This window comes from Sinocyclocheilus anshuiensis, unplaced genomic scaffold (assembly GCF_001515605.1).
Source record: "Sinocyclocheilus anshuiensis isolate Anshui unplaced genomic scaffold, SAMN03320099.WGS_v1.1 scaffold1151, whole genome shotgun sequence".
NCBI classification, from domain to species: Eukaryota; Metazoa; Chordata; class Actinopteri; order Cypriniformes; family Cyprinidae; genus Sinocyclocheilus; species Sinocyclocheilus anshuiensis.
In genome coordinates this window covers 635,616-651,275 of record NW_015548202.1, presented here as the reverse complement: position 1 = coordinate 651,275, position 15,660 = coordinate 635,616, and the positions used below count along the sequence as shown (strand labels likewise).

General features: G+C 35.6%; 4 protein-coding genes across 6 annotated transcripts in view; 2 read left to right on the top strand and 2 right to left on the bottom strand.

Moving 5' to 3' along the window:
* The window catches only part of LOC107653350 (gastrula zinc finger protein XlCGF8.2DB-like), a gene marked incomplete at its 3' end in the record, with an annotated part of 4,385 nt that extends 1,997 nt beyond the window's left edge, over positions 1 to 2,388 (top strand). Inside the window, exons 2-3 of the mRNA XM_016440044.1 lie at positions 933 to 1,394; positions 2,324 to 2,388. Coding sequence (XP_016295530.1) covers positions 933 to 1,394; positions 2,324 to 2,388 — 527 coding nt within the window. The remainder of the gene's footprint in view (positions 1 to 932; positions 1,395 to 2,323) is intronic.
* Positions 2,389 to 2,777: 389 nt separating this feature from the next.
* Positions 2,778 to 4,362, top strand: LOC107653349 (gastrula zinc finger protein XlCGF57.1-like). Its single transcript, XM_016440042.1, has one exon. The coding sequence runs from the start codon at positions 2,778 to 2,780 to the stop codon at positions 4,113 to 4,115; it is 1,338 nt and encodes a 445-aa protein (XP_016295528.1). The 3' UTR covers positions 4,116 to 4,362.
* Positions 4,363 to 9,404: 5,042 nt separating this feature from the next.
* On the bottom strand, positions 9,405 to 11,324 carry LOC107653369 (gastrula zinc finger protein XlCGF7.1-like). Of its 3 annotated transcripts, none has more exons than XM_016440069.1 (3): positions 11,278 to 11,324; positions 10,490 to 10,609; positions 9,405 to 10,289 (listed from the first exon to the last, which is right to left on the bottom strand). In XM_016440069.1, exons 2-3 carry the CDS (start codon positions 10,545 to 10,547, stop codon positions 9,406 to 9,408), a joined length of 942 nt encoding a protein of 313 aa, XP_016295555.1. In that variant the 5' UTR covers positions 10,548 to 10,609; positions 11,278 to 11,324; the 3' UTR covers position 9,405. The 3 variants fall into 3 exon arrangements, with proteins under 3 accessions (XP_016295555.1, XP_016295557.1, XP_016295556.1); XM_016440071.1 differs by having other exon boundaries at positions 9,405 to 10,232; XM_016440070.1 differs by lacking the exon at positions 11,278 to 11,324 and adding an exon at positions 11,083 to 11,101.
* A 3,211-nt stretch (positions 11,325 to 14,535) lies between these two features.
* LOC107653371 (gastrula zinc finger protein XlCGF7.1-like) overlaps positions 14,536 to 15,660 on the bottom strand; it is a 15,973-nt gene continuing 14,848 nt past the window's right edge. Inside the window, exon 2 of the mRNA XM_016440072.1 lies at positions 14,536 to 15,581. Coding sequence (XP_016295558.1) covers positions 14,731 to 15,581 — 851 coding nt within the window. The 3' untranslated portion in view covers positions 14,536 to 14,730. The remainder of the gene's footprint in view (positions 15,582 to 15,660) is intronic.

Here is a 15,660-nt window from a genome sequence, read left to right as displayed (position 1 = left end):
AACACATCCCACCGCTGTATGGCCAGATGAGATGCAAACTATGTTTTCTCGACTGGATAACCAGTCTCGCTAGTAAAGTTTTGATGGATGAAGACTGCAATCAAGGTTAAGACGATTGCGGTGGCGTACAGGAGTCGTACAGTACAGTAAGCACGTGTGAGTCCGTTATTATAATGCGTGTATGAGTGCTCTTGACGCACTGATCGCACATTGTATTGATGCACAGACATTTCCGTACATTCACGTTGTTTCCACACACATTCACGATAATGTTTTGATTTGTCATGTGTATATTGTTGTTTAGTTATTCTGAATGGATCCGTGTACTGTAATAGATATATGCAGTCAGCAGGCCACTGGTTAAGTTTTTTTTTATTTTTTTGGCATGTCCATGTGGTCCTGTTCGGTATCGCAACTTGGCTTCTCTAAAATGTAAAAAAGCTCTTTGCTGTTGCACTGTACACATACTATAAAATTCTGATTTTTTTTTTCCTTTCATATGTGCTTATATGGGCTCCTTATATCATTTGGTTTTTTGGTGTGCTTTTGGAGTTTCTAAGTGTCCTTTATTGGAAAGACATCTAAATTTATCTTGAAAAAAGCTTGCAGAAAATATAGATTTTTGAGAATCACCCTTCAATCTTTTGGTTTACTTTGCTGGATATAGCAAATGATGACAAAATAAACATTTGAAACAAGATACATGGTCTATGCTTAATTTCATGAAGTGTGCGATTAATCGCGATTAATCACAGAAAAGGGATGTGATTAATTAGATTGAAATTTTTTATCGATTGACAGCCCTTATATATATATATATATATATTAGTAGACTAACTAAATTTGTACTAAGTGGTAATTTATTTATATTTTATGTTTCTAATCTGTCCTTGTTTAATTGATGTATGGATAATTAATATGCTGATTTTTAGATTCAATGGGACTGAAGGAAGACCAGCAGCATCAGTTTGAAATACCTCATCATTTTAAAATTGAAGATGGAAATGCAGTCATTTCACAGACTGAACAGAATTTTACACAAACACAAGCTGGAAAAACTGGATCTTTCACATGCACTCAGTGTGGGAAGAGTTTCAGTGAGAAATCAAAGTTTAATAGACACATGACAGTTCACACTGGAGAGAAGCCTTATACGTGCACTCAGTGTGGAAAGGGTTTCAGTCAGAAAACAAACCGTAACAGACACATGACAGTTCACACTGGAGAGAAGCCTTATACATGCACTCAGTGTGAAAAGGGTTTTTTTGACAAAGAAGAACTAAATGTGCACATGAGATCTCACACTGGAGAGAAGCCTTATACTTGCACTCAGTCTGGAATGGGTTCCTTTGTCAAAGAAGAACCAAATGTGCACATGAGAATTCAACAAACAGGTTGGTGTTTTTCTTCATTCTCTATAATGACTGCTGAGGAATATTAAAGGGTTAGTTCACCCAAAAATTAAAATAAGCCTGTGTTTTACACACCCTCGAAGCATCCTAGGTGTATGTGACTTTCTTCTTTCAGATGAATCCAATTGGAGTTATATTAAAAACTGTCCAGGCCCCTCCAAGTCTTTCAATGGGGGTAAGCGGGTGTTGGTTGTCAACAGTTCAGAAGACGTGAAATAAAGCACGCGCATCCGTATTAAAACGTCCCTCACACGGCTCCGGGGCATGAATAAAGGCCTCCTGTAGCAAATCCATGCGTTTTCGTAAGAAAAATATCCATATTTCAAACGTAATAAACACTTCTCTATCACTTCCGCCATCTGTCATACGCAGAAGGCTTTCCGGCGGACGATGTAGGAATGTCGGCGTTGCATGATACGTGACGATGCGGAGAGAGAACAAAACAAATCGCCGTTCACGAATTAGAAGCACAAAATGAGGATTTGTAAAGAAAGGAGACAGGAGGCCTTTATTCACCCCCGGAGCCGTGTGAGGGATGTTTTATTACAGATGCGCACGATTTATTTCACAACAACCATTTTATGACAACCAACACCCGCTTACCCCCATTGAAAGGCTTGGAGGGGCCAGGACAATTGGATTGGGTTCGTCTGAAAGAAGAAAGTCACATACACCAATGATGCTTTGATGGTGAGTAAAACACAGGCTAATTTTCATTTTTGAGTGAACTAACCCTTTAGATGAAAACTGACATATATATATATATATATATATATATATATATGTCAGAGAGAGGGAGAGATACTGGTAGACAAACTAGATTTGTACTAAAGGTTCATTTATTTATATTTTATGTTTCTAATCTGTCCTTGTATAATCTAAGTATGGGAAATTAATATGTTGATTTTTAGATTCAATGGGACTGAAGGAAGACAAGCATCAGTTTGAAAAACCTCATCATTTAAAAAATGAAGATGGAAATGCAGTCATTTCACAGACTGAACAGAATTATTTCACGTCTTCTGAACTGTTGACAACCAACACCCGCTTACCCCCATTGAAAGGCTTGGAGGGGCCAGGACAATTGGATTGGGTTCGTCTGAAAGAAGAAAGTCACATACACCAATGATGCTTTGATGGTGAGTAAAACACAGGCTAATTTTCATTTTTGAGTGAACTAACCCTTTAGATGAAAACTGACATATATATATATATATATATATATATATATATGTCAGAGAGAGGGAGAGATACTGGTAGACAAACTAGATTTGTACTAAAGGTTCATTTATTTATATTTTATGTTTCTAATCTGTCCTTGTATAATCTAAGTATGGGAAATTAATATGTTGATTTTTAGATTCAATGGGACTGAAGGAAGACAAGCATCAGTTTGAAAAACCTCATCATTTAAAAAATGAAGATGGAAATGCAGTCATTTCACAGACTGAACAAAATTTTACACAAAAACAAGCTGGAAAAACTGGAGCCAAAGGATCTTTCACATGCACTCAGTGTGGGAAGAGTTTCAGCCGTACATCAAACCTTAAGAGACACGTGAGATTTCACACTGGAGAGAGGCCTTTTACATGCACTCAGTGTGGGAAGAGTTTTGGTGAGAAATCAGAGTTTAATGGACACATGAGATCTCACACTGGAGAGAGGCCTTATAAATGCACTGAGTGTGGAAAAGGTTTCAGTCAGAAATCAAACCGTAACAGACACATGAAAGTTCACCCTGGACTGAAGCCTTATACATGCACTCAGTGTGAAAAGGTTTTCTTTGACAAAGAAGAACTAAATGTGCACATGAGAATTCACACTGGAGAACGTCTGTTCACATGCACTCTGTGTGGAAAGAGTTTCTGTCAGAAATCAAAGTTTAAGAGACACATGAGATATCATACTCGAGAGAGGCATTATACATGCACTCAGTGTGGAAAGAGTTTCTTTGTCAAAGGAGAACTTAATGTGCACATGAGAATTCACACTGGAGAAAAACCGTTCACATGCACTCAGTGTGGGAAGAGTTTCAGCCGTACATCAAACCTTAAGAGACATGTGAGATTTCACACTGGAGAGAGGCCTTTTACATGCACTCAGTGTGGGAAGAGTTTCTTTGTCAAACAAGAACTTAATGTGCACATGAGAATTCACACTGGAGAAAGACCGTTCACATGCACTCAGTGTGCATTCAGTTTTAAATCTAAAAGTGTCCTGAAAAAACATCAGCTCTCTCACATTGGAGTGAGATCATTCAGCTGTGATCAGTGTGATAAAACATTTGTTTTCGCGTCATACTTAAAAGAACATCTTAAACTTCATGCTGGTGTAAAGCGTCACTTTTGCACTTTTTGTGGAAAGAGTTTTACACAACCGTACAGTTTACAAGTTCATCAGATTATTCATACTGGTGTGAGACCTCATGTGTGCTTTGACTGTGGAAAGACCTTTCTTACATCTAGTGACTTAAAAAAACACCAGAGGATTCACACTGGAGAGAAACCATACAAGTGCTCACACTGTGGAAAGAGTTTCACTGATTCATCAACCTTGAAAACCCATGAGAGAATTCACACTGGAGAAAAGCCGTACCAGTGCTCTTCATGTGGGAAGGATTTCACTCGCTCATTTACTCTAATTAAACATAAGATAAAGCATTGCCCAAAGTTGTCTAAGTCACATTCAGATCCATCACTTTAAAAAAAATTTAATCCAAGTTTGAAAATTTGAGAAATACAAAACAATAAAAAAATAAAAATAATTTTAAGGGCATTCTTTTACCTAAAAATGGCACCAGATGTTTTTCTATTTATATTTCAAAAGTGATTCTTCTCATATGGACTCTAAAAACACACTGGGAGAAGATCAAATTGCTCAGGAAAAGTGAATCGTCTCTGGCAATTCAGCAGTGTTTGACAGATGCTATCTAGTAGCAGTTAAAATAGAAGTTTTAATATTACACATGGTTATACCTTATATTTTGACAGACAGTTTGGTAAAATTGTAATAAAAGTTCAACTGTCGTGTTTTTAAGCAGATTTTCCATATGAAGTTATGACAATAATTTGTCAGTGCCACAGATGTTCCTCGATGTTGCTATTTTAATTTCAGCCAGCTGGTTCGTGATTCATGAAACGAGTCAAATGATGTGAACTGTGATTTTATTTTTATTGGGAGAAATCTAAATCGGACCACTTATACATGCATTGTATTAATAATACTTTTATAATCCAACCAATATATCCAAGATGTTTTTGTTTTTTCCCACGAGAACCCATTTCTCAATACTAGTCACTTTTTCAAAACTCTTCACACAGTCATCAACAGCGGTCTATGTAACTAAACTGAGGATCATTGCTTTGGAACAATATTACATTCAATGACTACTTTGAAATTACACAAACTCTTTTCTCTCTCAGACACAAAAACCACCAAAATATTACAGATCAATTTGCACATTTGCATAGGCTACTCTTTTTGAAACTGTTAAACATAAGTTCAGAAGTAATACAGTGAATTATATTCCAAACATACTGTATAAAAATAGCTGGGATTTGTTTCAATAGAGTGATTTATTCTAGAGGGTCATTTGCTAAAATTAGTAAAGTTTGAATATTTGACAAAGGACATTTTGGCAAGGCCATAGTATTCGTTTTTGAAACTAGTGTTGCTGTAAAATAAAGAGATGTCTCGTTATTGTTGTTTTTTGTTTCTTTGAGGAGTTCATTTGTTTTCATTATTTTGTGCACACTAGCACAAATAGAAATTATGCATTGAAAGCATGTAGAATCACATTTTGAACATAGAATATCCTTTTTTTTTTGCATTTAATAAAATAGACTGTACATTTTTATGCTAAGAGACATAAAAAGGAACAAAACATATGTGACTTAAAACTTACTAGTTTACATGAAATCAAGGGGTTACTCTTACAGAAGAACCACATGTAATTACATGTTTAATCACATGCATCTTACTCTACTGTTTGAAATACAATACTAATAAAACTAAATCTGCACTAGACGTTTTTCCAGTTCAAATTTGATTACAATATGAGAGACGATTAAACTGGTTATGAAACCTGAATGAAATGAACATGCAGTGTCCGTGACAAAGCAGCTAAATGGTGAACTGACTTTTACTGGTCAGTGATTAAGTAAACTTACCCCCGGTTTCACAGACATGGCTCAAGGCTAGTCCCAGATTAAAATGCATGTTTGAGCTGTCTCAAATGAAACTATCTTGCTCTGACATATCTTCAAAAATGTCAGTTCCATTGTTCTGTCTGAAGATGCACACATGTAACGTTTTCTTCTAAGGCATTTTTATAAAAGCTGCTTAAATATCTTAATTTAACTAAGGCCTAGTCCAGGCTTAAGCTAAGCCCCGTCTGTGAAACCGGGCCTGTATATATATTTTTTTCTTTTGAAGCAGATTCTGTGTCTCATCATCAGAATAATTCTGTATACTTAAAGGGATAGTTCACTGCTGTCATTAATTACTCACCCTCATGTCGTTCCAAACCCGTAAGACCTCCGTTCATCTTCGGAACACAAATTAAGATATTTTAGATGAATTCTGAGAGCTCTCTGACCCGCCCATAGACAGCAATTTTAAAAGTAATTACCACGATCAAGGTCCAGAAATGTAACGGGGACACAGACACAGAACAGCATACGTTGTTTACATTCAGTGGATACTCTCCAAAATGGGGCTATAGGGTGACGCGGAGGAGACGAATTGTTGAATAAAGTCGTTATTTTTGTTTTCCTTGTGTACAAAAAGTAATCTCGTAGCTTCGTAAAATTACAGTTGAACCACTGATGTCACATGGATTATTTTACAGATGTCCTTGCTACATTTCTGGACCTTGAGAATTCTTCTAAAATATCTTAATTTGTGTTCTGAAGATGAACGGAGGTCTTACGGGTTTGGAAGACATGAGGGTGAATAATTAATGACAGCATTTTAATTTTTGGATGAACTATCCCTTTAATATGAAGTGAACATTTGCAGTACCAGAGATTTGACTATAGATGACAGCATTTCTCAGTGTTTCATTGATGAAGAATCGGCTCAAAATCTGCTGCGAGTATTAAAACCTTAGGCTGTGATTATGTGAAAACCGAATTCTGTTGCTGTGATCAGATGCCAGCTTTTGTTTTGTGCAGTCGTTGATCTTCCTCTATCTGTTGTTGACTTTGACTGGACAAGTTGGTTGTTATCAATTGGTAAAATCATGTTATGAGTATCAGTTATGATCATCAGGCTTTTAGGAAATGTTTATTTGTTAATCTCAATCATCATTGTATTGCAATGCATTATGTTTTGCAGAGTTTTACAGTGTGTAAATCTAAGCATTTAAATGAACATGAGTGATCATCATAAGGTTTGTTAAAAGAAACAGTGAAGTACGTTTCTGCACACAGTCAACAAGACAGCAAGACAAGTAAACCGACAAGAAAACACACACACACATAAAAAAAACACTAATTCATATTACACTGCTCAAAAAAAATTAAAAGAAAACTTTGAAAACACATCAGATCTCTCTAAGGAAAAACATCATGCTGGATATCTACACTGATATGAACTGGTCAGTGTGTTAGGAACGAAAGGATGTCACATCGTTTGATGGAAATGAAAATTATCAACCTACAGAGGGCTAAATTCAGACACCCCAAAAATCAAAGTGAAAAAAGATGATGCAGCAGGCTAGCCCATTTTGCTGAAATTTCATTGCAGCAACTCAGAATGGTACTCAGTTTGTATGGCCCCCACGTGCTTCTATGCATGCCTGACAACGTCGGGGCATGCTCCTACTGAGACGACGGATGGTGTCCTGGGGTATTTCCTCCCAGATCTGGACCAGGGCACCACTGAGCTCCTGGACAGTCTGAGGTGCAACCTGGCGGCGTCGGATGGACCGAAACATAATGTCCGGATCTTTGTGGCGAAATAAGGTTCTTCAGATTACAAAAAGGTAAGAAAGAGATGGGTCTTTAAAGAACCTTTGACTGAATGGTTTTGTGGAACCAAAAATGGTTCTTCTATGGCATCGCTTGAAGAATCTTTTGAAGCACCTTTATTTTTAAGAGTGTATGCTGGTGCAGTGTTTCCTGGGTTCCTCCTGGTGCACGACAATGCCTGGCCTCATGTGGCCATTCAATGGTATCAATTTCCTTCATCCTCCAGGAACTGCCTGCATACTCTCGCCACATGAGGCCAGGCATTGTCGTGCACCAGGAGGAACCCAGGAAACACTGCACCAGCGTGGGGTCTGATATGGGTCCAAGCATTTCATCCCGATACCTAATGGCAGTCAGGCTGCCATTGTCTAGCCTGTAGAGGTCTGTGCGTCCCTCCATGGATATGCCTCCCCAGACCATCACTGACCCACCACCAGTGTTGGGCATGTTACTTTAAAGAAGTAATTAGTTATAGTTACTAGTTACTTCTCACAAATAGTAACTGAGTTACATCATTATAAAAGTAACTAATTACCAGGGAAATCACACTCTCAATCATCCAGCTTTAAGTGTTTCGCTCAAATAGCCATTAACAATTCATGATTTTCCTGCTCCTAAAGGGCCACTGTCCTAATCAGTTTAATATTAACCCAAATTAAACACACCTGAACCACTTAGGCCTAATAAAGGTCTTCAGGATTACTAGATTACTTACTTTCAACAGAACATAATTTAGGCTCTAAATAATGATGACAAACATTAAATGAGTGCTTTTAAATAAATTGGTGTTAAGGTTAAAGCGATGTTTATTTTTATGTTGAAGAGTTAAATGAATCGCATTAATTGTGCATATGAGCTTTTGTGAAACTAGCAACAATAATCTTGTTGCTTTATAAAATAAAGTAAGATAAAATAAGATATAAAGTAAGATATAAAATAAGCTTTATAAAAGCACTTTTATCAAGCTTATTTCTTTATATTCTTTAAGAAATTTGCTTCATATTTCCAGCACTTTTAAAGCTATTTAACTTATTTGTTGTATCTCTCAACACAACTCATAATCATTACACATGGTTGCGTACACAAACAACTAATCAATATGTAACCATAGATTAGGATTTAATATGAGAGTCAGATTATTTCAGTAATTGCCACGACTGATTGTTTCATTCACTAAAATACTATTGAATGAATCGGACACTGCTCGAAGCGCTGTTAAAAACACATAGCGCCATCTAGAGATAAATATGTTGAACTGCCAAACCGCATGCAATTTATTCTGAGGCTCGAGACTACAAAATCTTGCAGTGATTGATCATAAACATTAGTTCATATGTTACCAGGATAGCAGGTATTTCACTGAGTTGCCATAACGCAGACCACACATTTGATTCAGGTTTCAAAGCTATTTTTTTTCCTTCAAATTATTTAAATACAAAAAGAAACCATCTGTATTTTTTTTATTATTCTTACTTGGTGAGTAATAGCAAGGTTGAATTGTTAAACATTTTGATTTCCCACAAACTAAAGTACATTAAATAAATGAGTCATACAATTAGTTTTATTCTTTATTTCTCATAGTTTCAAAATGTGCAATTACTGCACTACATGCAACATTTAAGAGGTCAGAAAATATCATTACAAAACACCATTCAATCATAAAATATGCCATGACCAAATTTACCAATTTTGAAATATTTTCATCCAGACTTTTTACAGATTGAGTTTTAAACAGCATAAAACATCATGAACATTCCCAGATTGTCCTAGTGATTTCAATCCAAGAACGGCTTTTTAATATGCTTTCTAAAGTTATAAAAAAAGATGTTTGTGATATGGATGATGATTTTATGGATTATTGTTGCTAGTTTCACAAAAGCTCATATGCACAATTAATGCGATTCATTTAACTCTTCAACATAAAAATAAACATCGCTTTAACCCTAACATCAATTTATTTATTTGAATGTCACGGATATGAATGCAAACTTGTCTCCCAGCAATCTCCCAGACTGGCTCATTTAGACAACTTTGGGCCATGCTTTTTCATATGAACCTGTAGAGCAGAGTCGGGCAAAACTCCTCCCGCATGAAGAGCACTGGTGTGGCTTCTCTCCAGTGTGAATCATCTCATGCTTTTTTAAATATGACGAGTAATTAAAACTCTTTCCACAGTGTGAGCACTTGTAAGGTTTTTCTCCAGTGTGAGTCCTCTGGTGTTGTTTTAAGAGGTTGGGTTTAACAAAGGTCTTTCCACAGTCAAAGCACAAATGAGGTCTCACACCAGTATGAATACTCTCGTGTTCTTTTAAAGTTTGCTGTCGTGAAAAACTCTTTCCACAAAAAGTGCAAAAGTAAGGCTTCACACCAGTATGAAGTTTAAGGTGTGTTCTTAAACTTGATGGAGAAACAAATGATTTATCACACTGATCACAGAAAAACGACTTCAGTCCAGCATGAGAAGACAGATGGATTTGGAGAAAGCTTTTGGATGTGAAACTCTTTCCACATTGAGTGCATGTGAATGGTTTTTCTCCAGTGTGAACTCTTGTGTGTTTTTCTAAGGTTTCTTTTAGAGTAAAACTCTTTCCACACTGAGTGCATGTGAAGGGTTTTTCTCCAGTGTGAATTTTCATGTGTCTGTTAAGTTTTGATCTGTGTGCAAAACTCTTCCCGCACTGAGTGCATGCATAAGGCCTCTCTCCAGTGTGAACTCTCATGTGTCTGTTAAGTTCTGGTTTACGTGTGTAACTCTTTCCACACTCTGTGCAGGCGAAAGATCCTTTGACTCCAGTTTTCTCAGCTTGTTTTTTTTCGGTTTGTGAAATGATAGCTTTTCCATCTTCATCTGTGTCATAAGGTTTTTTAAACCGATGCTGCTTGTCCTTATTCACTTCCATTGAGTCTAAAATCAACATAAAGTAAATTACCAATAGGCTATACAATTAAAGAATAACAAATGTGAAAGAAAATTTAATTAATTAAGTCTCAATTTAGCAAATATTCTCTTATTAGGCTACTGAGTTCACTAGTATCTAGTTTTATGACAGTTTTCATCTCAATGTTCCTCATCAGTCGTGAAAGAGAATGAAGGAGAACACCAACCTGTTTGTTCCTCTGTATCTTCATCTCTCATTCTGCAGGGTTCTTCCTCAAACTCCATCTTTCCAACAGTATGTCAGTAGTTTCTCCTGGAGTAATTCCTCCTGCTTGCTTCTTCTTCAGCTGTGGAAAGATGGGAATATTCTCCAGCATTTAAACTCTCATGAACAGCTGTGAAGCTCATTTAGCAGATGCTCAAACGCTCACAATTACTCTTGAGTTAAAGCTTTTTTCAGTTCCCACACAAGTTGAAAGCATATTGATTAGGACCGTTTGCTGCAATCACACATCAAACGTGTGAATATGTGCTAAGCAAAGACAAAGGAATGGTTCGCAAATTACAGACATCAAGATTCAAAGAAAAAGAAAAGAAAGAAAATCATGTTTTCTGGAATTTCTGTGTGACTATAGATTAAAAGGTTAAAAGCACATTTAGAAAAATAATGTACATTATGTACAATAATAACTACACCCGTTGTTTATATCCATTAGATAAAATGCCTCAATACTCAAATAATCTATAAACTACGCGTGTAGCTTCACTATATGTACAGTACAACATATGTTTCATTTCAAGTCGGACATGACTAAAGTACCAGTGCAGGCTTCAATTTCTGATTCGAATTAATCCTGTAAAGGCTCCGACTGGTTTATAAGTGAATTTGATTCACTACAGTGAACCGACTCGTAAGAGTCATTTATTTGGGAATCGGACACAAGTCGAGCTCAATGCATGTTTAATTGGTCAGATTTACATATTTGCCTATAAATAATGAAATAAATGTACTCACCCTGATAAACAGCAGATTTAGAGTCGTTTCATGAGATAGAATCACAAACACGTGGTTGAAATTAAAACAAACAGCGACATCTAGAGGAAGATCTATGCAACTATACACACTTACAATCACTCCAGGTTTAAATGTTTTGATCAAATAGTCATTAGAAACAATTCTATGACTTTTTTTGGCGTTAACTGAATAAAGGGGAAAGCAGACACAATATATGAAACAACAAAGAGAATCACTTTTATTTAAAAAAATAAAAACATTTGACATGAAGGAATGAAGCAACGTTCAATACAATGTTAGCCCTTTAAATCTATGCAAACTAAAGTAGGCTAGCCTACAATCAGTATAAAACTATTTACTAAATCATGAATCTGAACAAGAAATTTCTTCACTTAGGCAACTTCATTTTATGAACCTGGAGATTATGTTATGTGAGCACTTGTAAGGTTTCTCTCTAGTATAGATACTCTGGTGTGTTTTTAAGTCTTTCCCACCATCATTGCATGTAAAATGTTTCACACCAGTATGAATACTCTGATGCTCTTTTAAATTTTGTAGTCTTGAAAATATTTCCGCAAAAGCGAGGCTTCACACCACTATGAACTTTAATGTGTGCATTTAAGTTTGATGCCACAATAAATGTTTTATCACACTGATCACAACAATATGATCTCAGTCTAGTGTGAGTTTAAAAAATGAAAAAGAAATTTAAAAAGCTTACCTCGTTAGAGCAGGGGCAAGTTCAAGCTCAAACCGGTGCGCAACGTTTTGCTACGGTTTCCATATTACAATATCATAGCACAACAACAGTGATCAGCAATAATGATAAGCCTAATACTCACAATAAAAATAATAAGGCCATATAGATCATAACACAGTCTCGGAGGTAAGAAGTGGATTATCCTTCACCTGAAATGTTTGTCTTTTCATGCTGAAATGCGAGGCAAATGTTGGATCACAATATTAAGAACCACAGTTTCCACAAATCCCTTCATTTGATTGGGATGTTCTCTTTTATTCTGGAGGGCAAGGGCAGTGACTGTAACATCGAGCGTATTTTGCGGTATTAAACATGTATTTATACCGATTTCATCAGGCTCTGAAAATTCTTCAAAAAGAACACAAAGAATGGCCTTCTCAGCTGCCATAGCTGCAACTCTTGCTTCATCAGAACAGTGTGTTCAACACACCACCGTTTCCGTTTAAAACACGTTTTGCACCGTTTTGTCGGGGCTGAACACAGCCCAGATGTTGGCGGTACCAGTGGAAGAAGCCAGAATGTTGGGTCATTACTTAGTTAAGCAAAGTTCCAGCAGTCTCATTGCTTAAAGTTAATCACGTGCTGAGGAGCTGATGACGTCACAGTGTACGTACTGTATATACATTAAATGACTTAATATTTCTATGTTTGTATTAATATGTACATAATTGCATAATAAAAAAAATTACTTACTATTACTTCCTTTTTTTTTCGCCATTTCAGAAATATTAAACAAGTTAAAACGAATGAACGAATTAGTCAGTGATCTGTTCATAGTTATTGTCAAATAAGTTGATTTTGTTTAATAAGCCTAATACAATTTATTTGTATTTATTTGAATAAATAAATAGGACTACTAATACATTGTGTTGCAACAAAAATTTTTACTATGATAATGTTATTTATAAATGTGTGCGAGTGTGTGTTTTCTAGCCAGTTTACTTGTTTTGCTGTCTTGTTGACTGTGTGCAGTAAAGTTTTTTATCGTTTCTTTCAACATACCTTTTGACGTTCATTCATGTTCAATTAAATGCTTGGTTTTACAATCATAATGCATTACAAAGCAATGATGATTGAGAGATGAACAAATAAACGTTCCTTAAAAGCCTGATGATCATATTTGAATGATACTCATATTTTAACATGACTTTATCATTTGCTAAGAGACCAGACTGCACAGCAATTAATTCAACATTTCCAGTCAAAGTCGACAACAGATAGAGGAAGATCAACAACTGCACAAAACAAAAGCTGGCATCTGATCACAGCAACAGAAGTCAGATTTCACATAGTCAGCAGATTTTGAGCCAATTCTTCATAAATGATATTGACTGAGAAATGCTGTCATCTATACTCAAATCTCTGGTACTGCCAATGTTTCCTTCATATACGTAAACAGAATTATTCTGATACATTATTCTGACACAGAATCTGCTTTAAAAGAAGATGGAGAATCAAAAAAAAAATTAAGTTTACTTAATCACTGACCAGTTAAAGTTAGTTAATCTCTTTGTCTGCATGTTCATTTCATTCAGGTTTCATAAACAATTTCATCTTCTCTCATATTGTAAACAAATTTGAATTGAAAAGCATCTAGTGCAGTTCTAGTTTTACTAGCATTGTATTTCAAGGCATGATGCATGTGATTAAACATGTGGTTCTTCTGTAAGGGTAACCCTCTTGAATTCATGTAAACAAGTAACTTTTAAGTCACATATGATTTGTTCCTTTTTATTTCTCTTAATTTAAAAGGGTACAGGCTATTTCTTTAAATGCAAAAAAAAGATTTAATATTCTATGTGCATTATGTGATTCAACATGCGTTCAATTAATAATTGCTACTGTACATAATTAATGAAAACAAAAGAAACCTTCAAAGAAAAAATAAACATCTCTTCATTTTACAGCAACACACTAGTTTCAAAAACTAATACTATGGCCTTGCCTAAATGTCCTTTGTCAAATAATCAAACTTCACTACTAATTTGACCAAATTACCCTCTTAGATTAAATCACTCTATTGAATAGTATTTGGAATATATTTTCACTGTATGGTTATCTTGGTTGGATTATAAAATTATTATTAATACAATACATGTATAAGTTTTCCAATTTAGATATCTCTGAATAAAAATAAAATCAGTCTTGAAACACAAGACAAATTGAATCAGTTGCCTGGTTTCATGAATCACAAGATTCATCCAGATCAAGTGGTTGAAATTAAAACAAATATCGATATCTAGAGGAACATCTGTGGCACTAACAAATTATTATCATAACTTCATATGGAAAATCTGCTTAGAAACGCAATTTATACCAAACGGTTTTGTCAAAATATAAGGTATAATCATACAATGTATGATCTTTACACATATTTAACTGCTACTAGATAGCATCTGAAAAACACTGCCGAATTGCCAGAGACACAAAACAGATTCACTTTTCCTGAGCAATTTGATCTTCTCTTAGTGTGTATTTAGAGTCCATATTATGAGAAGAATCACTTTAGATATATAAATAGAAAAACATCTGGTGCTTTTTTAGGCAGGATACAATGGGCAACCCCTTGACTTCGTGTAAACTTAAGTAAATTTATCCATTATGCCCTTAAAAAATGACTTATGTCTTATATTTTGACATTTTGATTAAATTATTTAAACTAATTCCAACTTTTGCTTAATCTGAATATTGAATTATTTACTTGAAAGTGATGGATCTGAATGTGACTTAGACAACTGTGGGCAATGCTTTATCTTATGTTTAATTAGAGTAAATGAGCGAGTGAAATCCCTCCCACATGAAGAGCACTGGTACGGCTTTTCTCCAGTGTGAATTCTCTCATGGGTTTTCAAGGTTGATGAATCAGCGAAACTTTTTCCGCAGTGTGAGCACTTGTATGGTTTCTCTCCAGTGTGAATCCTCTGGTGTTTTTTTAAGTCACTAGATGTAAGAAAGGACTTGCCACAGTCAAAGCACACATGAGGTCTCACACCAGTATGAATAATCTGATGAACTTGTAAACTGTACGGTTGTGTAAAACTCTTTCCACAAAAAGTGCAAAAGTGACGCTTTACACCAGCATGAAGTTTAAGATGTTCTTTTAAGTATGACGCGAAAACAAATGTTTTATCACACTGATCACAGCTGAATGATCTCACTCCAATGTGAGAGAGCTGATGTTTTTTCAGGACACTTTTAGATTTAAAACTGAATGCACACTGAGTGCATGTGAACGGTCTTTCTCCAGTGTGAATTCTCATGTGCACATTAAGTTCTTGTTTGACAAAGAAACTCTTCCCACACTGAGTGCATGTAAAAGGCCTCTCTCCAGTGTGAAATCTCACATGTCTCTTAAGGTTTGATGTACGGCTGAAACTCTTCCCACACTGAGTGCATGTGAACGATCCTCTGGGTCCAGTTTTTCCAGCTTGTGTTTGTGTGAAATTCTGTTCAGTCTGTGAAATGACTGCATTTCCATCTTCATTTTTAAAATGTTGAGGTTTTTCAAACTGATGCTGCTTGTCTTCTTTCAGTCCCATCGACTCTAAAATCAACATAAGCCTATTAATTTCCCATACAAATGTCATATATATGTGTATATATATATATATATATGTGTATAT